This window comes from Uloborus diversus, chromosome 6, assembly GCF_026930045.1.
Source record: "Uloborus diversus isolate 005 chromosome 6, Udiv.v.3.1, whole genome shotgun sequence".
NCBI classification, from domain to species: Eukaryota; Metazoa; Arthropoda; class Arachnida; order Araneae; family Uloboridae; genus Uloborus; species Uloborus diversus.
Window position 1 is genome coordinate 167816828 of NC_072736.1, and position 27540 is coordinate 167844367.

Below are 27540 nucleotides of genomic sequence, written 5' to 3' on the forward strand. Positions count from 1 at the left end.
CAAATTTTAGCCTTTAATCCGCAAAATCCAGACACTAGTGATCATATTACCCTGTTACACAAAGAGTTAAACTTGACATTTTTGGGGGTTCTCATTAGGAAGAAGAAGAAAAAAAACAATCACAATCGAAACCAAGTTCCAAAACTGCTCAACAGGGTTTCCGCTACGGTCGCATTTTTCGCAAAATGCAAAAACACTATCTAAATTGCGAAAATTAAGCAATGCATTTTCTCTTTTTTGCTCAAATAAAAAATAAATTCGTTTTTTAAATAAAGAAGAAATGTATGATCCTAGAGAGGAAGCGTGCATGGCGATAATCAACTTAATCTTTTAAAAATCTTAGCTAAGATGTTTAAGCTACAATTAAGTTCAATAACTATTAGTCTTATCCAGCATTATGTCCCCCCAAAAACTGCTTTATTAGGAAGAGGGGACTGCAACGTTCTAAACACCAATCCTGTTTTCTTTTTTTATTTTATGTTTTAAAAAAAATTGCTGTTGTACTTATTTCTTCAAGGATGTCACAAATGAAATATGAATTATATTTTCAACTGGAGATGAAACACACTGAGGCATACATAAATCTATGAGAATGTGTAACATTTTTAGCATTTTGCTAACATTTTCCCCTCAATTTTATCTTTTATGCTAAAGAACTTTTGAACCCAGCTTAAACCCTGCTGCTCAATTACGAACAACTTTGAAGAAAAATTAATATGTCATATCTTTACTAATAATAAAGCAGTAAGTCTCTCTGTCCGGAGGATGTCTGGAGGATGTCTGTAGGATGTCCATAGGATGTCTGTGACGCGCATAGCGCTTAAACCGTTCGGCCGATTTTCATGAAATTTGGCACAAAGTTAGTATGTAGCATGGGGGTGTGCACCTCGAAGCGATTTTTCGAAAATTCGATGTGGTTCTTTTTTTATTCCAATTTTAAGAAAAAAAAAACTATCATAAATTACGAAATTATCGTAACGTGGAACCGTAACATGGGCACAAGCCAATTGGCGAGATACGAAATGATCATAACGTGGAACCGTAACGTCGGTACAAGCCAATTGGCGAGAAAATTCACCATACATTATTTGTAAACATACAAGCGAACCAAAAGACCTTTAATTTTTCTAATACGGGCGAAGCCGTGCGGGTGCCACTAGTATGACAATAAAAGTGTAGCATATCCGATATTTTTTTGTTTCGCAGTTAATAAAGCAACAAAAAAACACAGCAATATTTGACTCCCTTAATAAAGAAAGAGAAAAAGAATCTAACCTGCTAGATAAGGCCACTTATGAAGGCAGGAAGACTTCAAACTTTCGTCCATTTTGTTGTTATTTATGTTGTCGACGGCTTGTCTACCCGTGTCCAAGGCGAGGAAGCAAACTTCGCAGCCGTCGGACATTTCGAGGGCATTGCAATGCAGGTAGCACTGGTCCGAGCTGCGGAACTGTTCCGCTTTGTGGAACAGCGAGAACGTCGAGCACACGTGCGAGCACTGCACTTTGATCAGGTCCACGACAGAATGCGGCACGAGGTCCACTTGAGCGTTTGCCGCCTCCTCCTCGCAGCTCTGTTCCGCCTTCTTGGAGGAAGCGCTCTCGACGAGCGAGAGGCTCTTCCTGCCGAAGAACGTTTCGTAGCGGTGGCCCGTTATGTCGAGCTCGTCCTCGTAGAAGATACCCGCCCGGTGGCTCTGGTGGCGGTTGACCACCGCACTGAAGCCGCACGTGCACTTGTACTGCGGCTCGTCTGTGCCCGAGGGTATCAGGCTGCTCGGCAAGTTGATGCCCGCATCCGCGCCTTTGGTGTTCATGTTGCAAACGCAAAGAGTACAACTGGAGAAATTATGGTCCTTGAATAAATTGAGCATGGAGTCGGCTATCACGAGATTCACCAGCAGACTGTGCGCCTCTGGTATCGAGGAAGTCGTGCCGCTACTGTCCACAGAATTCAAGTGTTTGTTCAAGTAGGACGAGGCACTAGATGCAGGACTTTGCAATTCATAGTTCACGGGCAGAGTTCGTTGATCGATGGGAGGTTCCACGGAAAACATGGGCGGCACCATTCGTTCTCCTTGCTCGTTCACTATCATCATTGAAAATTGAGAACTGCAAGGAATTGCAATGTGACGTGAGTACATAAGAATAAAAAGTATTTTTTAAGCACACAAATCATCGAGACTTACACATCAACAGGAAATTTTGTGAGGCAAGTATGTGCATACTTGCAACACAAAACTTTCCTTGTTGCATTTTCTTAAAGAGCATATAAAAGCACAGTATTCGCATTTATATGTTCTTTATTCAAATGCAATAAGGAAAGGCATTCCATTAAAATATTCACATTTTATCAGGTAAACAAACCTCTCACAATCCTTTACTTTCAGCATAATTGAGAACAATAAGAAATTTTTCTAAATTATTGATATATGAAAAATGTAATACAGGAATATGATCCACAGAAATGTATGCACAGGTGGTTTGAAAAAAAAAAAAAAAGTTCACAAATCTAGATTTAAAAAAAAAAAAAAAAAGCTTCTGAGCAAAAGAAACTTTAAACTAAGTATATTATATATATATATATATATATATATATATATATATATGTCTGTATACATATATACCATACCTGTCAAAATTTAAAAGCAAAGATTTTAATTTTAGGTTTTTGTAAAGTACTGAAAAGTATAATTTAATACAATTGTATAGAATAATAAAGAACTTGATTTATTTGCAGGCATGAGAGTGCAATAATCACAAAAAGTCAGATAATACATAATAAACTCGAACGATATTCAGAAATACTTTTTGAAAATTCAATAAATGATGAAGAGTAATTCTGATGCTATACATCAAGGTTTGCTACAAAAAAATACAACAAATTCCTGATCATCTATCATCATTCTGTGCAAACTTAGAAGCTCACTAAAGATTCTTTTCAAGAAACTGGCAGAAAAGATTGGCGAAATTTAGAGAACAATATTGGTGAAGGCTACCACGTTTATAAAAAGGGAAAACAATATGCAAAATTTAAAATTTTTCAAGTGGTTAAAAGTTTAAAATTTTCTCAAAACAAATAAATAAATAAATAAAACATAATAAAAAAATGAATAAATAAATTTTAAAAAGTTTAAAATCCAGACAAAAGTCTGGAGGATTATACCTTTGAACTTTAAAAACAAACCTATCAAGCAATAAAAATACAAAAAATCAAATGCAAGAAGCATCAGACTTAAATCTGTTTGGATAAAATTTACTTACTTTTCCTTCGCCCAACAAAATACTTACGCATAATTAATGTGTTGAAAAATGCTTCAAGAACATTTTCCAGGAAAAACAAAACATTTCTGGCAATACATAATATGAAAATATAATGCTTTTTACTTATTTTTTACTTTAACTTATCTTTACTTTATTAATAATAAAGCTGAATGTCCTCTGTCCGGATCTCTGTGACGCGCATAGCGCCTAGACCGTTCGGCTGATTTTCATGAAATTCGGCACAAAGTTAGTTTGTAGCATGGGGATGTGCACCTCGAAGCGATTTTTCGAAAATTCGATGTGGTTCTTTTTCTATTTCAATTTTAAGAACATTTTCCGGAGCAAAATTATCATAAGATGGACAAATAAATTACGAAATTATCATGACGTGGAATGGGAGAGCGAATGAACATAGCCAATTGGCGAGAAATTCGTCATCCATTATTTGTAAATATACAGGCGAACCGAATGACCTTTTAATTTTCAACTACGGGCAAAGCCATGCGGGTACCACTAGTTGTAAATATAATATTTAAAACAAGTTGAAGTGCACTCACTTAGAATTAGCTGGTAACCTTTCTGTGTGCATCTGGGAGCTAGGCAATGCATTGTTGGCAGGAAGGGTTGAAGATGGAGCATTGTTCGTCCAAGAAGGTTTGTAGACATGTTCTGTGGATAGGTTGAGAGGCTGAAGTTGACTTGATAATGTGGTGAGAGGAGCGTACCTTTTGGAGCCAATAAATTTGTACTGTAGGGGTAGTTTATATACAAATGACCAGTCCTAGAAAATAACAGCAATAACATCATTACTATTTCTTAATTCAACAACCTAGAAACATCTCAAAGTCAAAATATTAAAATGATGATTCACAGAAAAAGAAAAAGTTCTAATTAAAACGGAATGAATTTTCTCCTACAATGCAACAAAAAAATGCTAAAACTAATGCATAAAATATTTAAAGCAAAACCATTTTGCTTAAAATATAACGTACACGTTAAATTTTAAACCTGTTATGATTCAGTGATTGGCTAGATGAAAATAAGTGAATAAATGGAAATAGAAAGGTGAACCAGGATTGTAACTCAATTCTGGGGGAAAATTCCCCATGTTTTTCCTATATGAATTTGCAGTATTAAACGAATGAACACTGATATAGTGAAATTCTGTTATAATGAAAGGTAATTCCCGTTTCAACAAAATCAATTTTCAGTCATGATTTAATTTCTGTTACATAGCTTGAATTTCATTACAACGAAATTTCCATTACAACGAACAACATTTGCGGTCCATTGAAGTTTGCTGCAAAGGGATTTCACTGTATTTGCATAAGAACATAATATCCTGATATTTTCTCTAAAGGGGAAAAACTACTAAAACTGAAATAATAGCAGGGACTGACTGAAATTCATATCTTATTTTTTATTTAAAAAGAAAGAAAAAAAAGATTTCTCTCAACCATTCATTGCTTCACCCTGAAAATACAAAAGTTAAGCAGGACAAATTAATATACTGGTGACTAATGTCACGCTTTCTAAATTAAATTAGAGTAAAATTCAAGATGCAAGTCAAATAAAATATCAAGTAATTTTTGCTTTTGAGTATGAACTTTTAGTTATTTACTTTAAAAAAAACATTAAAGAAAAATTTACCTTTTTTAAAATTTTATTTAAGTTTAAATTTGGGGCACAATTTTTGCAACTGCAATTGCTTTAAAAAGTAAAATTCCCTGCACTATCCAGGTTTTTAAGGAATTTTTTTGAAATTCCCTGGATTTACCCTGTTTAAGGACTGCCTGTATTCCCCCCCCCCCCCATTTTTTCTTCCAGGTTTTCCTGTGGCGTGGCAACCCAGTGGTGAACACAAAGTACATGAAATTAAAATACACATTACATTGATCACCATAATGCAACATTTATGAGATGAATTAAAAGTCAATAAAATAAACAAAAGCTTACTTTTACAGGTTCATAATATGGACTACATCCACCGTCCATATCTGTTTTATCACGACAGCAGTCAGAACCATCAAGAGTAGTCAAGTCACTGCCACATAAGGAAGGGGAAGGAGCCGTATTATGTTCTAAGGAGGGTGGTGTAGGAAACATCCTCGTAAGTTCTGCCACGCCTAAAATTGAAAGGACTTGAATTAACCCCTTAACGATCGAATAATTTTCAAGAAAACGGTCATAAAAGTGCCTATTTTTTTTAATTAAGAAAATTACATAAAAATAAGTGTACAAAAAACATTTGCATTCAATTTTTAATTTTTGACATTTTTTAGATTGAAATTTTAAAATTTTAAAAAATGTTATGAAAAGCCAACAAGCGAGCCCATGCAAGCAGCGAAAATTTAAGAAGTACGTCTTTTAAATATTAAAATAGGATTTTATTAACCTTTTGTGCAATATAAAAAAATATTAGTAAATTTTTCTTGTGTGTTAAATTTCAAAGCACGAGATATAGAGGCCAACGTCACAATCTGGACAGTAAAACCGAATTTCCTTTCTGCATCTCTGCAACTACATTTAAAAGCTGCAATTACATTTAAAATGGACTGGTGCTGCCATCTAGTGTATAAAGAGAGAAACAAAATGTATTCCGGGCAAAATAAATGAGTTGGTTTTAATAGTTTCGTCGCGTTAATATTGCACACCCCAGCACGGCAAGGGGTTAAGCATGTCATAAAACAATAAATTACCAGAAAAATAGTATAGGAAGTTATTTTACCCATAACAAATCAAACTAGAAAATGCATGAAAGCACATTACTCGTCTAATTTTAACATTTTCAAAGTTGACTTGATATGCTTGAACGAGGCAAATTGATATAAACCAAAGAATGTTCAAAAACTATTGCAAAAGTTTTTACCCCCTTTTAAATTTTGAATTATTACTTTAACAAACAATATTTTGATTCTTAGTAGCTGAAAGAAGCAAGACCACGTAAGAATCCTGGTCAAATTAACAAGGAGCAAAGTAAATAAAATTTTCTCATTGGGTAAGTTAAATTCAACACTCATGTAGAATCAGAACTGATGATATCGCAAAATAACATACAGTTGATGAGAAATATAATGTTAAGTTATAGGGGAAGAAATTATGGATTTTGTATTTCTATAGAGAATGCTAAAACTGGTTAAATAAAAATTTAAAAAATCATTCTTAAAGTTTCAGGAATACTTTTAATACTCCGTCAAATTTGTTACTGTTCAAACAAATAATTATATAACCATAGTGAACATCACTAAACTACGTAAAGAATGGTAATCATTCTAATATGACTTTTTTAAAACATAAAACTCATTCCAGCATAAATATAATTTCAAAAACTGTATAAACTTTTTGTTTTTTAGCTTCTATACAGACTGACATTTCAAACAAGACAAACAGCAAATCAGGCTTTAATCACTTTGCAATATAAAACATTTTAAAATTTAAACAATATTTGGATAAAAAGAGATTAAGTTTCCCTTTGTGTGAAATACTTTTCTTTAATTTTTAACTCAGAGCCATGCTATCAGAATGAATCACAAGGTAAGATATTGTTTGTAAGATAAGTATATTCATGTTTATGTCCATGACCCAACTGCAAAAATTATGAGACAGTTTCATTCACATTCATAAATGAGAAAAAGAAGCAAAGACTAGCCTGTTCTTATATAATTGATTAAACTCAAATTAAAAATATTACAATCAACATAAAGCCAAAAAAAAAAAAAAAAAATTATATATTTCAGTGATAAATCAAAGATTATTTTACCAAACATCATTCATAAAAAAAAACAATTATTGATCTAATCACTTTATTTTAATGAGATTTACTTTATTCATATTTATTATTTTTCATTAAATTACTTTAATAGGGATTTGTGTTGAATATCTAATAATCTTATCAGTACATTTCACATTGTATCCATTAACTTCTCACAACATATACAACATCTTGTATATGTTGGGCTGGTGTCATTTAGTTATAAATTATAATTGCGCAATTCCACCGGTAACTGACTGACATTTTTAGAGCAAAATAGTGTGTATTTTGCAACATTCAATGCAAAAAATAGGTTTTGCAAACAATCTTTTCTCCTGGGTTATTGCATTTTTTAAGCTGAATTTAAAAAAGTACAATAATCCAGGAGAAAAGATTGTTTGCACAACTTATATTTTGTGTTGAACGTTGCAAAATACACACTGTTTTGCTGTAAAAATGTCAGTCGCCCAATTGAGCAAACCTGTGGAAATAACCCAATTACGTTCCAGGACACCAGACTAAAAAATTTTTTTTACAGAATCATGTTTAAACAGCATAATACCTAAAATTCCTGAGGAACAAGAATTCCCTTTGCCTTTCCCTGAAAAGGGTTCTTCGGGTGTACCACACAATTTGCTTGATGTTGGTGTAGAAGGAGCTTGAAACTAAACAAATTTTAAACATTCAAAATCATTTTTTCTACATAAATATTTATTCAAAGTATAAGACATTAGAAAGATAGCATTGAAAAATAATTTTATCAAGTTTTATTTATTCATTTTTTTTTTGTTCCACTCATTTTAAAAGGTGTTTACCAAGCAGTTAAGAAAATTATAATTTTTATGGACGTACAGAAAATATTTCTCTTTATATAAATAATTCACCACCCACATCAAAAGAACTCTTATTCTTTTTTACTGCTAAACAAATTTACCTTTGCTATTTCAGGGAAATACATTTAAAACAATGAAAAGTCTTAAACTATTTTACAAACACTCATGGACTGATACAGTACAGTTCAATATTAAATAGTTCCAAAATGTAGAAGAAAATTAGTTCAAAAATAAATACATAAATCAAACTGCATCTATAATCTTAATATATAAAAATCAATGTCCTGAGATAACATATATATATACATATATATATATATATCAACGCACAGCCAAAACCACTGAAGCTTCAGACTTGAAATTTGGCAGACATGTCCGCATGATTACGAAAGTATCCACTAAGAAAGGATTTTTCGAAATCTCAATTAGTTCGGGAGAAATTAATTAAAACCCATTAATTTCTGCTTAATTAAAACCTGTCATTGAAATTCAAATCCCTTATTTTTGAAGGCTTTCCTCCATTCAAATCATTATTCAATACTTCATCTCAACTTTTGGTCGATAGCGAACTATAAATTTGATATTGTTTTTGTTTCTCACGTGATTCTTCGAGACTTTTCTCAAGTCAAATCATAATGTTTCTGTCTATTGCTTTCGTTTCTTCAAAACTAGAAGCGAAGTTTTTAAGAACATCATCACAGGCGGACTATCCTTTTGAATTTAGAAGAGTGCAGTTTCCTGTTAAGGTTTGCTTTGCAATAACCGTTAATAAGTCACAAGGACAGACATTAAAAGTAGCAGGGATCGATTTAGGAAAAGACTTTTTTTCAACACGGCCAATGTTATGTAGCTTGCTCCAAAGTCAGGTCATCAAGCAGCTTAATAATTTTAGCACCAGAAAAAAAAAACTAAAAATGTTGTATCCAAAGAAGTTCTTGCTTAAACATAGGTATAAACAATAAAATTTGGATGGCCTGTGTTTGCAAAGATAATCAATACTTTAAAAGGATCGTTAATAACTGTTAAAGATCGGTTAAGGACAAGGGCATATATATATAAGGAGTCCAGGGGCCCCGGGATCCTCCCAACATTAGAAAAAAATTATAGGTAATAAGTAATTATTATAGGGGATTTTCGAAACTAGGTGCACCATGAACTGTTAATCCCTGCTAATTCCATTCATTACCCGAGCAATGCCGGGTACGGGAATGCTAGTTTTCAATAAAAATCCAGATTTCTTGATATTTAAGAAATTTTCTCCATAACTTACCAGGTCATCCGCACTGTCGTCAGATGATGATGTTTCAAATATGTTCTCCAAGTCTCTATCGGTGACTTGCAGATCTTTTTCACTGGTAAAACTCGACCCTTGGTTTCGAGGCGTTAGAGGAGAAGATACCGGTTGCTGCTCCCCATTGGAAGGCGGTTTAGGGGGATCTTGCGTTGGCGTTAAAGGTGCCGAAGATATCTGTCCCGGCGTTAGACTCTGTGACTCGGGCGTTAAAGGTAGACCAGGTTCCTTTTTGATATCTTCTTCCTGCATATGCAAAGAAGACGTTGTCAGTTATATAAAAAATGACTACATCAGTTAAAAGATAATTTTAACCTTCTGAGATGAATCAGCTAGGGGTAGAAATTTATGAAAATAAGTCACTGGTCCAACAGTAAATGCAAAATTCCATTGGTCGGTACACATTTTTAGAGGTCCATTCTAGCATCCTGGTTTCAAAAAATACACAAATAAAGAAAAAAACAAAAATATGTAAAACATGATAAATGGATATTCAGTAAGTTACCGCCCTATAGCCAGAGCTGAGGCAGAAATACATGAAATACATCGCCAGCTCAGTCAATTCCAGCTGAGGACTGCAGTTTCGTGCTGGCACTCTTCGTGTTTGGCACTCTTGGCTTCCTTAAGAGGTTTTCCACCTCCAGCTCAGTTAATCCTATGCCGGGATGATGAGTGCTAATAAGCACGAAACTGCAGTCCTCGGCTGGAATTGACTGAGCTGGCGGTGTATTTCATGTATGATAAATGGAGTCAATTAACAGTTTTCAATAGACATGTCTGAGGGATTGGGGAAGAGAAGCAATCAACAGGTAGCTTTCTATTCACCAATACTGGTCAAGGAACACAACCAAGAAAGTCTTTTCTGTGTTGTTGGTTTGAGGGAATGGCAATAGGGTGGCAAAAACCAATGTTATAATGCTATAGTAACTTTTTAATCTTTTTTTGAAAATAAAGCCTAAACATTGTAAATAAAGGTGCAAACTTTATCTCAACAATTACAAAAAATGACGTTCAAACTTTATAAAATTAAAACAGGACTAAAATTTCATTGGTCCCATGGACCACTAAAATTTATATTCTGCTAATCTGATAGATGTTTTTGTGGGTTGGGACCAGCGCACCGCTATTCATTTCAGACCCTGCTCATGGTCCACTGACACAGAACTCTCTCCTTTCCCAGCAAAAGTCTGAAGTTTATTCCACTTACTTATTGAGGCTCTCATCTTACTTCTAAAAAGTTAAGAAATACTGTGTTTAAGAGATACCATCTGATAGCAGAAACAAACAGAATTTATTCATAAAATGATTGTTTTACTCGATTTCTCAAAAATTCAAGCTGGCTTGATCGAAAAATTAATAATTCCTATTGTCACAATGCTTAATTTGATATGTTTTAAAACAATAATTGCTAGAATTTTTAAGATATTGATCATTTTTAAATTCCCAAGCATTTGACAGTTAGGGTTTGGCTCTGATTTACAGGAACCTGAGGTTCATTCATTCAGGTAGATCTTTAAAATATTAAACCAAAAAACCGGTTCTAATATTTTATTGTTTTTGCAGCTTTGGAAAAGTTAAGTGCAATTATATTCCATTAGAAAGACAATATCATCGCCTCGGCGCAACACTAAGACATCTAATTCCAGGAATAACACTAAGATATCCTACTGTTGCTCTGAGGCAACGCTATTATAAATGAAAAGATTGTTTACAGAAGTAAGACAAACCACTTAGCTCCAGAAAACGAACATAAATAAAAAAAATAATAATCAATTACTTAAAATGTTCCAACAAACTCTATTCTGAATTATATTACTAACAATAATAGGAGGTGTGTCTCCTTTGATACATTACAATGCTTTTAAACACAATTGCTAAATAATTGAAAATTTACTCCATACTTACAAATAATCATGAAACACAAGCAGTTCAAAATCATTAGAATACTTTATATAGTTTGTGCATCAAATATCTGAATATCAATGACTTACTTCTACTTTAATCCTGAAGCCTGATGACGGACTTTCTTCATCAAACTCATCGTTGAATTCATATGGATCTTTTGGTTTTGAAGTTAAATTTTCATCAACTTGCATTTGAGTTAAACTGTCTTTGCCATTCAAACTTTGGGTGTCAAAATTATTCAGCTGAACTCCTCTGTTGAGCCAGAGTTTACGGCGTTTGCTAGACATACTTTCCCTAAAAATTACACGCAAGGTTAAAAAAATTTAATAAAAAGAGATAAAGATCACAATTAATAGAAATTGCCAAATGTAATTTAAATACTAATAGACATCAATACAGAATTTAAAAACAGTAACTGCTTAGTGTAAAATAATAAATTATTGAATATTTTAAAATCTTAGTGAACGTAATAAAGTTAGTTAAAAACAATTCCAAACATTTTCATATTTCTTGAAAAGTAATGCATTGAATATTTAAAAAAAAAAAAATTCTGGAACACAAAATATATAACTTAGAACATTTATTACAATGTTACAGATGTATTAAACAATCAGTTATAGGCAACACACTGTTTGCTGTTGTTATTACTGTTGGTGTTGATATTATTATTAATTTTTTTTTTCCTTTAACAAAACATTACTACTACTGCATACACAGTTTCACAAGTATGCTTCTGATACACAAAATTGTAGCGTAGTAATTAAGAATGAAAGGAAATAAATGGAGAGAAAATTAAATGCTTTACTATATTAAGCTGGTTTTTGGCTATATAAAGTGCAGAAAGAAAGCTGATTTTGAGCATTGGCTTGATACAAATTGAAAACAAGTGGAACACACAAAATTTTGGCTGGTTTTTGGCTATATAAAGTGCAGAAAGAAAGCTGATTTGGAGCATTGACTTGATACAACTTGAAAACAAGTGGTACACACAAAATTATGCCGCCTTCAAAAACACATACTGCTTACAGAAATTGTATTTTTAAAAAAAAAGGTTTTACAAACCTAGCCAAAATTAGGCATTAATAATTTTTAATAGTTAATATTTTAAAGCAAAGGAGAAAAAATAAAATTTTTATGCATTATGAATTCAAACAGAATTTTTTGACAAAAGTATGAGTCTCAACAAAGGGTAAATTTATCAAAATAAAATTATTGAGAACACAGTCGATCTTTCCATCAGCAATGGAAATTGTTGGTGTACAAACAAAAATCTAGTAGTAATAAATATTACAATAAGATACTTTTTTATAATTGCAAAATCAAAGAAGTATTTTTCAGAAAACAAAATTCTTAACTTAAAATACAATCAACATACATTTTAGTATTTTCCAAATTTTTCTAAGAGCAACTTCATAAAAAGCATTCCGCTGATTTTAGTTAATTATTAATATTATTCAATCAAATACAAACATGCAAATAAGAGAAAATTATGAAAACCAATAAGTCTGACAAACTTCCAGCAATTGCACAAAGGGACTAGAAGCACATCTACCTAGCATGGGTGACAACCGGGGAGGTAATTTGTGGTGTCACCCCCCACCCTAAAAACACACACACACAAAAAAAAAAAAGTTTGCAATATTCCATAAAACATGAAAACAATGAAATTCACACAATTTTCATACAACTATATTTGGGTTATGATGAAATTTTAAGTGCGCTAATGTACAAAGGACAAATAAAAACCATGAATGCTTTCTATATTTCTTGCTTTAGACGCATGTTTGCAGACCATCCATAGGTCAAAAAAGTAAGGGAGTGTATGAAATTGATGGCCCCTTAATTATTTCAAACGTATCTCAACTACAGGGAAAGATGATGGGGTTCAGTTTTTTTTTTAGCAAAAGAGGAAGTCACTCCTCTAGGTCTAAGTATTGAAAATATGAACCTAATCCTGAATATTGTATTCACTCCATGATGTGGAATAAAAGAGAGGGGGTCTGGGGGGGTTTGTCCCCGGGAAATTTTCAAATTAGTAGTCTTAAAAATGCATTTAACAGGGATGAGAGTGGTCAGAGAGCAAAAAGGAGGAAATCCAAAACCGTATCAAAATAGAACCTGGAAGCCATGATTTTCAAAAATTCAATAAAAAATGGCTAATTTACCAGTTTTAAAGGTAATACGTATTTAATTAAGTATAAGTAATAATTTTATACAGTTTGCTGCATTGTACCATTTCTTGCAAAAGTGTTAATTAATAAATCTAAATTTTGAAAAAGAGGCAACAATTTCTAACCCCTGAGCTATTGAAAAAAAGGTTGGGGGAGTCAGAGAAGTTAATCTTGGCTGTATCACACAATAGTGTCAACTTTTCACATTTTTTAGAGAAAAATAGATTTTTTCCATTAAAACCATTTGAGTTTATAGTGTTAAAGGAGTGAGAACATAAATTTTAAAATTCGGGTCTGTTTGTAAAGTAAAAATTTACAACGGAGAGAAAAATCTAAAATTTCTTTATGTGGTAGAACATACTTTTCATAGTAAGAATTGAAAATAAATAAACATATATGTATAGAAACCATTGGTTATCTTTTTCCTTACACTGAAACCCAAAATTTGTCTTTAAAACTTCCTAATACGATTTCGGAATCAAAAGAACAACTTGCAGCCGCCTCATTTAATCATGAAATCTCAAAACTTTTAACAGGCTGTAAAGCCTAAACGGTTTGAGATTCACCATAAATATTTTTTGCACTTTCTTAAAAACACAAAAAAAGTAACCATACCAAGTTTCAATAAAATTCGAGACTGTGGGTGCTATGCCACATTTTTTGATTGACTTTTGCATTTTTTCCAAAATAAATTAAAGAGATAAAAATTATTGAAATGATGAATAAAATAAGCAGATATAAGGTAGCATATAGTGAAAAACCACCCAACATTAAAAATAATTGAAATACTTGCAGGATGCAAAAAGATTGAAATCTCAAACAAGGTATGCAAATTTCGGCGCAGCACGTGTTTGACATCGTTGGCATGATTCCAAAACATACGTTTTTGGCAGATTTCGCGGAGGATTGAGATTCGCAAGAGAAAAGTAGAAAAAATAAGAAATCGGGGACCGAAAATTTGAAAAAATCGTATTTTCATCCGATTTTTGAGAAAAATAAGTCTTGACAGAGGCAAAAAAGGAGGAAAAGGAGGAAAGGTTCTAAAAGTGAACAGAAAAAGCCGGAATTCCGGCAAAAGCCGGAAAAATCTCATCCCTGATTTAAGCTTCATATTCTTCAAAAACTTGCAATTTCACTTAGGGTGTCACCCTCCCTGATGGGTGAAACCCAGGGCAGTCTCCCCCCCCCCCCCACATGTAGCAACGCCATTACATCTACATATAAAAACAAATATTGTCATACTCGCGATTTCACCTACTTGGATATTTCTTCAGCAGACAAAATTATCTACTAAAATTAATCGACAAATTTCGAAATGTCTCCACACTTACCAAACTGATGTATTGAGGAATGCATAGTCGTACAACATTCCATCCATGACTAGCTCGTCGCGAGGGTCCTCGTGAGAGCACACAATTAGAGAAGGCCTTTTTAACACATGGGCAGGAATAGAAGGTGCTGACGTAGTAGGAACAGTACTAAGCGTAACAGTTGGCTTTATGTCTTCCTGCGTGCTAGGAGTCCAACCGTTACCGTTAGTGTTATTATTGCTGCAGTTATTTTGAGAAGAGGGAGATTCTTCACTTTTGATATTTTCAATTACATTATTTACATTGCTATTTGGGTAAGGCGAAGACACCTGAAAGTAAGAGCGAAATATCAAATACATTTCTAAAGCAAGATGAAATGAAGTTCCATGAAGATAATTTTTACAAATATACAACGAAAAATACATTTTCAAACACAAATAGTTTTAAAACATCCTACATTATGCACAACACATTCAAATATTGTCTATTTGTGCATTAGGTTAAGTGAAAAAAATTGAAATCCCATGTATAAGTCAGCCCCCAACTTTGAAAGGAAAAAAGCAAGTGTTTTAAAAAGAAATATAATGCATGTTTGCAATCAGAAATACCCAATTTTTAATCAGAAACAAAAAGTTTTTTTTTTTTTGCAAACTGCTTGTTTTCAAAATTACAATTTTTGTTTTAGTTGTTGCTTTTATTTTGAATTAATATCAATAAAACTTGCCTTTTTTAATTTCCTTTAGCTGTATTACATTCGTTTCAGAAAACAAATGTTCCTTTCCGGGCAATCATTATGCAAAAAAATGATTTGTTCATTTTCATTTAGTATAAAAAATATATCTGAATGTTGCAGTATTTACTTCTTTAGAGTTAATTTGAAAAGATAACTGAACTAAAATCAATAAAATGTCCACGTTTCTTGAGTGATTAAGTTATTTTTAGAGTTATTGAAAGAGATTTTTTTTAAAAAAGTTTTCAGAAATTTTGTTGTTGTCGACTAGTTCCTCCCCTAGACCAGGTCCATGAGCCCAAGAGTCTTCAAGAAATCGTACACCAGGAGAGGACTAGAGTAGAGATGCCCTCTCTATCAAGTCCTGCACCGCATAAAAGATGATCCGGAGATGCCAGTACTAATTTACATTTAGAACAAGTCTCATAAATTTTCTGACCTAAGTGAAAGGAAAGGCACTTAATGTGCCCACTCGCAAGCCTACTAATGTTGTCCCTCATTTAAGTCTACCAACTGAAAATCTGTATCTAATGCATAATCAGATCTAATCAAATCAATCCATTTCTAAAACTGTTTTCACTCTATACCACACACACGCACAGGGGTCTCCAACCTTTTTTTTACTCAAGGGGCACATTGTTCATTTTTGGAGGTGAGGCAGGCCTACAATGCAGTAATAATTCAGTTCAGATGGTCCACTTAGCACTACCATACCTGCCAATCTCCAAGAAAAAAAATCCGGAAGATTTTTTTATTTTTATCCACAAGATTTTAACGCAAAATAAAATCAAACAGGACACCTACCCTCTTTACATTTAACAATATATTACTTATGAATTTCATATCAATTGAAATTACTTTCGTTTAGTAAATATTACTTTCTTTAAAAGTTTGGAAATAACATTTGTTACTCATCTTAAAAAAAGAACGAAGCAAAAACAGCTCCAATTGAGAGAATGAGAAGATAATTGGCGCCGAAATTGTGCCCCTAGTTGCCCGCCGCGACGCTTGCTTTGATTGGATCCCGATGGAGTCATGCGCCGTATCACTCAGTGAAGTCATAATCTTGCCCCGCTTCTTCTCGTGCCATTCTCTTAAGATAAGAGATAATTATTTTTCCTACAAAACGTGAAAAATCCGGAAGATTTTGCTCATAACCGGAAAAACGAAAAAGGACATAAAAATCCGTAAAACTTCCGGGAAATCCGGAAGGGTTGGCAGGTATGCACTACCCCCTCCATACACACTATACGCCCACAATTTTCTATTTTTTTTAAATTAACCCCTCAGTGGTGGTTTTTGAGATTTTCTGGGCTTAATATTCTTAAAGAACGCTTCATAGGTAATAATACACAGTGAAACACCATTACGACGAATACCAACATAACAAAACATTCGCTTCAGCAAGAAGAAAAATTTCAGTCTCGATTTACTTGCCATTGCATTGCTTGAATTCCATTACAATAAAATTCACTTTACAAAGAATAAAATTTGCAGCCCATCAAAATTCATTGCAACGAAATTCACATAAAAAATGATTCTTCTTTTTGTCTGTGAGATTCTCGAGAGTCGAACAAAATCGGTTCATGGGCTGGATGTGGCCAGTGGGCCAAAGTTGAGAGGCCCTTGCTCGATAACAATTTTCATCAAAAATCAGAGCTCATGACAAAAGGAAACGTGGTAGAACTCCTGGAGATCAAAGACCTGGAGCCCCCGCAGGCAGGGGACTGATTTGGCTCCTTTATTTTTACAGGGTAGGACTGTTAACCCTCCCCCCAATCCCATTTTAGTCGCCTCTTACGACATGCATGGGGATAAATTGGGACTACTCTGCCGTGTGCAGGTAAAGGGCTGTAACTGCAAATTTTTCATTTTTCATTTTTCATCATTTTTGTCATCTATTGTTGTTGAATGTAATCGCTTTCTCCATTGGTTTAAAAGAAAGAACTGTGCTTATTTCTTATTGGAAGAGACATTTGCAGCTTTCCACGGAGTTCGCAAAATCTCTTCTTTAATCCACCATCGGACTTTGGAGAAAGCTTATTGCTATTTAAGAAACATCATTGGATGCTGAAAATCTGCCCTCTATTCTATTTAAAGAGCCGCAGTCTGTTTATCAGGGTCTTCACTACTTTCTCTATGTCTTGCTGTATGTGTGTCCCCATGTTTCGTATTAAACGTATTTGTTTATGTTCAGCTGTCTGAATCTCTGCTTTACACAACCTTTCAACAATTGTACATTATCTTTGTTGTACAAGCTCGCTTATTTGGTTTCCACCGGAAAAAAGTCGCGAAAAAAACGTTCAATTCCAACATTTTCCTATTCGCAACTCCAGAGCTCGAATAGGCTACCTTGCGGTGATTAACAATACTTCCGAAAAAGGTAAAACATTCCATTCCACGTGTTTTCTTTGGGGTAAATTACAGGCCTCAGACAGTTTATGACGTAATGTAATTTCAGAAGAATAGAAAAAAAAAGCTTCCCACAAACATGATGAAAAACTAGTCATTCACTAAACGTCAAAGCAAGTTATAAGTTACGGCATTTCTTTGTTTTACCTTTTTCATCCGCCATTAGACAGTGGCCAGGGTTCATACTCTATTTGGATAAAAAAATTCCATGACTTTTCCAAGACTTTTTCATGATTTCATAAAATTTTTCATGACCTTGTTGCAAGAAGGGAATTTTTAATATCAAATTTGACAATTTTTTCAGAAAAAAGCATTAGCAAAACTCCTACGTGAGTGCCACTACCTCATCGAAGCACTTGTAATTGCAAAATTATCAGTGTATATCTAAAAATCTATTCTTATTTGTCTTCATCACAAATTTAAAATCTCAACGCAAAGTAAAAATACAGTAAATGGAATATAGTGATTCTTAATTACTCCTAATTTTATTAACAGGCAGAATGATAATGAATGGGTCAAAGGTTGAATGAGTTATTACTGAGTTTCAATAGATCTGTTCAAAAGTTGCCTTTTAATGTCAACTGCGCATTTAACCATGCACATAATACGACAGTATTTTCGTTTTTTAAAGTGAAGACACATTCTTTAGTAAAGTCATGTTTCTAAACCAGATATTTGTTTTAAAAAAACTTTTAGTAATGAATAAATTTTCTGATTCATAACTACTTGTTAACTTATTTGCACATTTTTAAATGCACATAAATTAATAGGTTCAGAAATTCCAGAACATTGTGTTTGATTCCTGTCGTAGAACGTAGCAGTGAATAGCAGGGATTAGTTTTTGCAGGCCACATGTTGGGTACTACTGTTTTACAGTGTACAAGAATTTCCCTATTTGTGTATCCCAGTGCCTGACTAAAGATCTTCATTTTAAGATAAACTATGATAAGTTTAATAATAAAGTTTTTACAAGTTTTCCCAGTTTTAATAGACTTTATGTGCAATGCTGTTAAATCACTCAAGATTTCTAATACTCTTTTAGCTACCGTTACTTTCTCTTCAATCAGGACATTTTTCCATGACTTCAAATTAATTTCCATGACTTTGAATGAAAATTTCAATTTTCCATGACTTTTCCAGGTCTGAAATTTGCTAATTTTTTTTCCATGACTTTCCAGGATTTCCATGACCCGTACGAACCCTGAGTGGCTGCAGCGCCCCCTATAGTTTATTGGAGTTGCGAATTGTTAGTACTGAATCCACCACACGTTTCTTCAAATATCTCGAAAACTCCTTTCTGCAGATACTGCCGTTTACCTGCACAGGGCAGTATTCTTGCCCCTTGGTTACCACATGGTCACCCTTGGGGCAGGCACCCCAGTCACCACAGTGGTGGATGATTTTTCGGGAACTCTTGAGCTCATGGACCTGGTCCAGCCTGTGGCTAGGCCGGAGAAATCATAGTGTAACGGATTCGGTGCGACTTCCAACTTTCTTGAAAGGATGACACAGTTCTTGATAAAGACACGGGAAATTTATTTACACTATGTACAGGAAAGATCGTCAACAACTGCTAAATTATTCATCAGCAATTGAGCAATTATCACACAACACCGTAAACTCAACGCTTACACACGTATTTACTTCCAAATACGAAAACAACACAGCGAAATGCCTCGCTATAAACAGAGCAAATACACACTCTCAGTTCGAAATCCTCAATCGAAACTAACTCCTTTATCCATCGCTAACGGCTTATATACACACCGAAAAGAGAGCTCTCAAAGATTCCAGAAAATGCTACAACGTTCTACAACTACACTTTCATTGATAAAATCAGTGAATGAAATAAGAAAAAAGAATAGGGGGTTGTATAATTTAGCCGAATGAAAAGGGGTTGTGTATTCATTACGGGAAACTATTTACAGGTTACGTTACTACAATAATTACTTTTACAGGGTTTGTAACAATAGACTAATAATAAGAGTAGACCGAGCTTTCCCGGACTTGCTGATGAAAAATTGGTTCATGGATACATCATGTGACTGGTGGGAGGCTTGGCAAAAACTTTGGCAGCATGGTTGCTAGATGGCAACATTATCTATAGTTTGGCCCTCGACATGTATTTTAAGTAATGAGTTTTCATTATAATTTTTTTCCAGGTGCAGAGATTGAACTGTTTTTCTTTTAGTTATACATTATTTCGACATTAGCAATTAGTTTTTCATCACAGTTTTCAGTAACTTTTATTTTGTTCGGAACTGCTACGTCAGCATTGGCGTGAACGTAGTGGCGTAAAGGTTTTGCGTTAACGCAAAAATGTACTAATCGGTATCTTAAATTGAAATTGTAGGTAAAAATCTTACCGTTTGCCGATTCTTTTTGGGCGCTTGCATCTTTTATTGCTTAGAGAGTTATTGAAATGGACTTAAGAAAATGCACAATACTATCTAAACGAAAAACTCACTATATTAACAAAATATTTACAACCTAGAATAACAGATTTACAAATCGGACTCCATGAAAGATCATTCTTCCGTGTTCCATCCATTCTATTTATTTTATTTCTGATCGTCTGCTAGGATCGACGCCCGCCGTTGCTAGGATACCCACCAGTCACATGGTTTGGTTCATGAGCAGCAAAAGGGTTGCCATAGCTCGGTCTATTCCTATTATTAGTCTACGGGAGGAATAAATGATCATCATCAAAAATCAGTTTTTTCCATACCATATCGGCGGCTATCTTCTCCTTGGTCTCCTTGGTCTCCGCCGCCGGACTCTGCGTCGACACGCCGGGGTCCTGAGATTCCATAGGCGTCGTCTCTTCCTCCTTCACCGAGGGGGGATGGGGAGACAGGGTGGGCATGGCGGGCTCGGTCGACTGGGAATTCGGTCCGTCCGTCAACGGAGTCCCCGGGTGGGGGGATCCGAGGGACGAGGGCTGCACCACGGACGTGTGCAACTGCGGAAGGCCGCTGGGGGTGGAGGATCGCAGCGACTGGCTCAAGCCCTTGAACTGAAAGTTCGTGCCGCTGCTGCCGGGCAGCTGGGTCCCGGGCACGGAAGCCATCGCGAAGGCGGAGGCTATGGAGTAACCGTCCGCTTCCGACGCTCCGTCGGAGAAGGCGTTCCGCTTGTGGAAGGGCACGGCTCCCCTGTACCGGCCGGGCACTCTCGCTCTGTCCGGTCTCTCGACCTTGCGGACCGCCGTCGCGGATCCGGCGGCGGTGGTGGTGGTCGCGGTGCAGTTGGGACTGCCCGCGGAGGCCGAGGGACTGGCGGTGGAAACGGCGGCGGTCGCACTGGAAGTGGGTACTTTAAGCGTACTTTTTTCTTGGCTCGCATTTCCTTTGCACCTGTGAGGAAATAAAATCAATTTTTTAAAAACTTACTTTATCAAGAAGTCCAGATTAAAAAAAAAATGACAGTACAAGTTTCTGTGGAACTTTTTCATACGTGGCACACATTTGATCTCGGCAATTATTTTTCATTTTATTGAATGTCTTTATATTTGATCAAAATTACTAAGAAACTACTACAGTCGACGCTCGATATAACGACCATCTCCGTGCCAGAGAAAAAGGTCTTTATAATGAGTGGTCATTATAAGAGATAGGTTTTTTTTAAATATACACATGCATCATGCATGTTCCATTGTTCCAATACAATTGGCACTTTTTTAAACATTCCAATAAAATGCCCAAATTATTTTTTATCAAGAGATTTTTTTTTTCTTTTTTTAAAACTATTTGTGCAAAATATTATGACAAAATATTTCTAAGCAGAAAATATAGGAAAAGTAGTATTAAAGTACTTTTAAATCATTTATTTTCTGAAGATAAAATCAGAAGCAATTGCTTTCCTTTTTAACACATGTGATTTTAGCAAAACCTAATTTTCCACTTCAGTTATAGATGATAAATAGTGTTTTTTTCTTGCTTTTCAAAGAAACACTTAAAAGTCTCTCGAGCATTTGAAACATTTTTCATACTGAGAACTTTGGTCTCAATTTCTTCTTCAGCTGATCATGATACATTAATTTGTTTTTGTGCACAATATCGAGAGGATTTTCATTTTCTTACAGGCACGTGTTTGACACATTCTAAATTATAATTGATTTTAGCATAAACCTCAAAGTTTAACACTTCTACCAATTTCTTTTTTTTTTTTTAGAAATTTTTTACAGCATTTCAATTTTTTCGTCAAAATTTTTATCTTGGATTGCCTGACAAATCATTTAAGCATTTTCCCTTTGCTTTTTAAAATCAACATAGTGGAGGCAATTCTTGATGGCCTTTTCTGAATTCCATGCTGTTTTATAAAGATGCAAAGCTGTAATGATATCCACTTCGTAATATTCACCTTCTTCCAGTCCGTAAAAGGTAATAAAGTTCATTTCAAGGTACATATTAGTATAATTGTAAAAAACACCAGGAATAGTGTTCACTGAATTCGGTCGCTGTATTGGATTAGATGATGCAGAACGGTCGTTATACCGGAGGGAAATTAACATAGAGTTAATTGGAACGAAGTTGGGACTTTTACCACTGGTCGTTATAATGGGTTGGTCTTTGTAATGAGTGGTCGTTATAATGAGCGCCGACTGTAATACATTATTTTGTCTATAAAATACATTATTTTGTCTTTTTAATGGACTTAACAGATCAAAGCCTTGAAACAAGACTATAAGTTCCATTAACATAAAAAATAATGAACTATAGTCAAGGGCTGCATTAAGGATTTCGAATTGTTAGCCAGTAAATTAGCCAAATTTCTAAAATGTTAGCCAAATCTCAAGTCTTAGCCAAAGACTAACTGATTTTAATGTATTTTTGTCTGTAGAAATATTTAGCCAGAGAATGAAGTATGACTTAATTTTTTACTATTTTTTTTTTTGAGGATAAGGCAAGGGAGATATTTTTTCTATCCTCATTTTGGAGAATTTTCTGTTTGCCGATAAATTTGCCAAATTTAAGATTTTATCCCATTTGGTGCAGTGGCAAATGCTTAAAGCAGTCCCTGATAATTAAATTCAGCCACTGAAAGCAATACAATCCGCCAAATAAAAAAAACAAACAATTAACAATTACGAAAGGTTTTATTCAAATAATTTGCTAAATCAACTTTGAATGCTCCATTAAGATGTAAAATAGTCAGCAAAATAAGTATATCAAGTCTTCAAATTAACATTAAAAGTTTCTTGAAAATGTAAAATTAGAAAAAAGAGGAGCAAACACAGTGCCCATGTAAGCTTAATATTTCAATTTTTGCCAAGGTAGAAAGCAAACAAATTGACAAGGCACCTATGAGGTGCAGATCCAGAGGGGAGGTTATGACCCCCCTTAAAGCAACCAAAGGCAGACTATGGCTACGTTTTGAAAAATTCTAATTTGGGAAAAATTGGCCCCTTATTTAATCCAAATATTACACTTGAACACTCCCACCCCCCGTTTCATATAAACATCCTCATATATATATATATATATATATATATACAGTCGGCTCTCTGTTTATAGACGCTCTATTTAACGACTTTCTCTATTTAACGACGGCTTTCCACGGTCACAGATGGTCCACTATACTGCCGTGCTAAGCACAGATGTGGTATCTGCAGTAGAGCTCAAAATGAGAAATTGACGATTAAAGTTTTACAACTCGTTTCTTTTGATTTATGACTTAATTAAATGCTCAACTTGCGGTAGTTGTTTCGTAAATAACTTATCTGAAAACCGTAAGAGAGTATTTTTGCTAAAATCTTAATTTAAAATTAATAAATGTAGTTACGACACATTTTCTTTTCAAAACCTTTTCATATACTAAGCTATTTTCACCGTAAGTGACAATTATTAGGCATTTTTAGGGGTATTAGCAAAGATACGACAAAAATAACTTAGTAAAACGTGCTCAAGGTATCATTAAATAATACTGAAACCATCTGCTTTCTTTAGACTTAGCTGTTTCGCTTTGTTTTGTTAAAATAAATCTAACAGAATCTACCTTCTGAAGATACCATTTTCAAAACTCCGGACAGTTGAAACTGTAATCCATAACAATTTTCTGTTCTACATATTAAAAGAATGTGTTTTTTTTATAATGTTTTATTTTCTAGATTCATTTTTACCGAGCATGAAGATAATTTTGACAGCAGACGATAGTTAAATAAAAATATTACTGGCCGTAGAATAAAATGCGTTTTTTTTTTTGCATGAACGATTTAGAAATGAATATTTTACATGCATTTCCTTTTTAGAATTTGCATTTTAAATAACCATTTAAAAAGAAAAAGCTGAATATTTACTTTAACAATTATGCAAAGTTGTATTAGTTTTTATTATCAACTATTTAACGGTAAACTAATTTTAATATTCTGTGTTACAATAAATTGCTACATTATAAAATATGCTGCTTTACTAAGGTATAAAAGTCGTATCTACAGATTACTAAGGAAAAAAGTGGTAACTGCGCAGATACCACTTTAAAGGCTTAGTATTTGTCACTTACGTTCAAAAATTGCCTTAACAAACTCTGCAAACTGTGCAGTTACGACTTTTTTCTTAAAGCTTTTTTTGATACTTCGCGTTCACAAATCGCCAAAAAACTCGAGATTTAGGTAAATTAAATGACTAACGACCACCTGGTGACAATAACTCAATTTTGATAAAATGTGCAGATACCACATCTGTGCTTAGCACGGCAGTATAGTATTAAAAGCATTCTATTTAAGGACGCTTCCCACTTAAGGACGATTTTTTGTGGTCCCTTGAAAGTCGTTAAACAGAGAGCCAACTGTTACAGCCAATGATCGAGTGTCGCTCCTCGTTGTCATCAACGATGAAACTCCCACCGTGCCAGGATAATTTGATGATGTTTAAAATGGTTTTATTGTGACGAGGCTGAACTCGATCCGGTAACTTTCCTGTTTTATCGGTAAGACGGTCATTTCCGAGGAAAGAAGAAACGAAAAAGCGGTCAACAACGAACGCTATCAACTGGAGTCGAGGGTTGATCCACTGTAGTTAGGGTTAAAATTTCAACTATCAAACTATCACCAAACAGGCATTTGCTTCATCCAAATGTAGAAGCAATTTTCACCCGTCATATCTTGACAGGGCGATTTTCTAGTAGAGTAATACGTAGGGTAACACCCCCAGTCATTGGCAGGTCACCCATGAGCGGATTTATGGGGGGTCAGAGGGGGGCAATGCCCCCCCAGTTTTGGAAGGACTTTATGTAGTAACACACATCTTCCAAAAATTTTAAAAAAAATCATTTTTTCGTTTTTGAATAGTTCAGAAGAGCATGGGTGGATTTATGGGGGGGGGGGTACAATGCCCCCCAGTTTTGGGAGGAGTTTATATAGTAACAACTTATCTTCCAAAATCTTAACAAAAAAATCATGATTTTTTTCTTTTTTGAATAGGAAATTAAAGTTTATTTTTTCTTTTAAACTTAAAATAGCCGTTTCTTACGAAGATTGAACACTACTGTACAAGTGTATAATCTACTACTCAATTTCAGAGGCTGGAAAGTGCAAATTATTGATAGGTTCTAAAATCCCTGAAAAGAATTGGCGTAGATAGCTTACAAGGGCTCTTGAAACAAAAACCCAATCTAACCAACCAAACCTTGAAAATAATTAGACAAGTCTTTGAAACTCCTAAGCAAAGTGTGCTTCAATTTTATTTCTTATCAAGTGTATAAATTAAGAATTGTTCAAATGGGTAGTATGTTACTCTCTTGATACCTATTCTCTAAATCTGTGCACCATTTCTTTTAAAGAATTAACTTGCATCACAAAGCACTTTTAAAGCGTAAAACTTAAAATAAAAAAAATTTGCCTATTATTTCCAAATTAACCCTTATAAGACTTCAAAATGCAGAATTTTATATCCATTTTAGATAATTTCCTCCGGGGGAGTAACCCCCGGGTCCCCCTAAAACCGGAGATATTCTATATCCCACTTAAAAGGGAGCACTGCGTCACTCTCTTAATACCAGCCCCCTCTCTTTTAAGGTCAATTTAAAGAAGACAGCATGATTACACACAGTAATGAAAACGACACATAAAAAAGTAAAGAATGGCCTTACGCATCACAGAAAACAGACAAAAACATCGGAGGGGGAAAGGGCAATTAAAAATGTTGCTGCAAAAAAGAAAAGAAAAAAATCCTGCCCCCCCAGGAACTCAGTCCTAAATCCGCCTATGAGGGCGACTTTCTAGTAAAGTAATACATAAACAAGCGAAATGAATGGGTAAAACGGCATACCTTGAGCAATTGCATCCGACCAAAGACGAAGGGTCACCGAAGTCCCAGAATCCGGGCTCGGCGGTCTGCCTGCGGCCTTGCAGGGCGCCGTCTTGCCAGGAGGCTTCCTTGACTTTCCAGGCCGTGGTGTAGCCCGAGTAAGAGCCGGCGGCGTTTTCGCCGGGCTCGTGACTCGAAGAAGAGTGCCGCCCTCTGTCGTTGGAGCTTGTCGTCATGGAAGGATCACAGGGGGACGTGGGAGGAGTCAGTACGCCCGCGAGGAGGGAAGCCTTCTGGCGGGAAGCACAAAAGCCGGAAGGTGAGGCGCCGAACGAGGAAAGCTGCGAGACGCCGGAGTTCTGACCGATGGCGGAGAGTTCGTCGATCTCGGTCACGAGGACGTAGCTCGAGGGATAACGCATTTTTATGCCACCTGGAGAGACAAAAAGAGACACCACGTGCGATGAAAGGCGAGTTTTGATACACGAAAGAGGGCGATTCTCGAAAAAATGTCGTGTGCGTGATGCTAAGTTTTTTATTTTATTCAGGTAACTATTAATTACATATAGAATTAACTGTTATGCTTTGATAGTACACTGAAGAGCCAAAAAAACTGGTATAGGCATGCGTATGCAAACAAGTTGATATGGAACCAATCAGAATACGGCGCTGCGGTCGGCAACGACTATATAAGACAACAAGAGTCTGACACAGTTGTTAGATCGGTTACTGCTGATACAATGGCAGGTTATCACGATTTAAGCGAGTTTGAACGTGGCGTTATAGTCGGCGCACGAGAAATGGGACATAGCATCTCCGAGGTAGAGGAGAAATTTGGATTTTCCCGTACGACAATTTCACGAGTGTACCGCGAATATAAAGATTCCGGTAAAACATCCGGTCTTCGACATCGCTGCGGCCGAAAAATGATCGTGGATGAACGGGACCGACGAAGATTGCGAAACATCATTGAACGTGACAGAAAAGCAACCCTTCCGCAAATTGCTGCAGATTGCCACGCTGGGCCATCAACAAGTGTCAGCGTGCGAACCATTCAACGAAACATCATTAATATGGGATTTCGGAGCCGAAGACCCACTCGTGTACCCTTGATGACACAAAGCTTTGCGCCTCGCCTGGGCCTGTGAACACCAGCACTGGACTGTTGAAGACTGGAAACACGTTGCCTGGTCTGATGAGTCTCGTTTTCAACTGTATCGAGCGGATGGGTTTGGAGAAAACCCCATGAATCCATGGACCCTGCATGTCGACAGGGGACTGTTCAAGCTGGTGAAGGCTCTGTGATGGTATGGGGTGTGTGCAGTGGGGCTGATATGGGACCACTGATCAGGGTTGGCAAAAACCTGGGTTTTTTTAAAAAAGCCCATGGACCCAGGGTTTTCTGGGTTTTTTTAAATAAAACCCAAAAAAAACCCAACTAAAGTTGGGTTTTTTGTCTTTTTTTAGGAAAAATGTGGGGTACTTGTAACATACTGTAGCATAAGTATATAGACAAAGTGCAAAAATTGTCTTCGGGTAAAAAAAACTGGAAAACTAGTTAAAATTCAGCGATTTCTGAAGAAAAGTATAAAAGATGAAAAAACCCAAGAATGGTGAAGTTTTAGATT

At 35.1% G+C, this 27540-nt stretch overlaps 1 protein-coding gene across 1 annotated transcript in view; it reads right to left on the minus strand.

Moving 5' to 3' along the window:
- The window catches only part of LOC129224130 (mediator of RNA polymerase II transcription subunit 13-like), a 154143-nt gene that overhangs the window by 33674 nt on the left and 92929 nt on the right, over positions 1-27540 (minus strand). Inside the window, exons 7-15 of the mRNA XM_054858545.1 lie at positions 25934-26345; positions 20395-21022; positions 14546-14853; positions 11130-11337; positions 9118-9384; positions 7595-7679; positions 5220-5404; positions 3821-4044; positions 1276-2111 (exon numbers count right to left, since the gene is read on the minus strand). Of these exons, the coding sequence (XP_054714520.1) occupies positions 1276-2111; positions 3821-4044; positions 5220-5404; positions 7595-7679; positions 9118-9384; positions 11130-11337; positions 14546-14853; positions 20395-21022; positions 25934-26345 (3153 nt within the window). The remainder of the gene's footprint in view (positions 1-1275; positions 2112-3820; positions 4045-5219; positions 5405-7594; positions 7680-9117; positions 9385-11129; positions 11338-14545; positions 14854-20394; positions 21023-25933; positions 26346-27540) is intronic.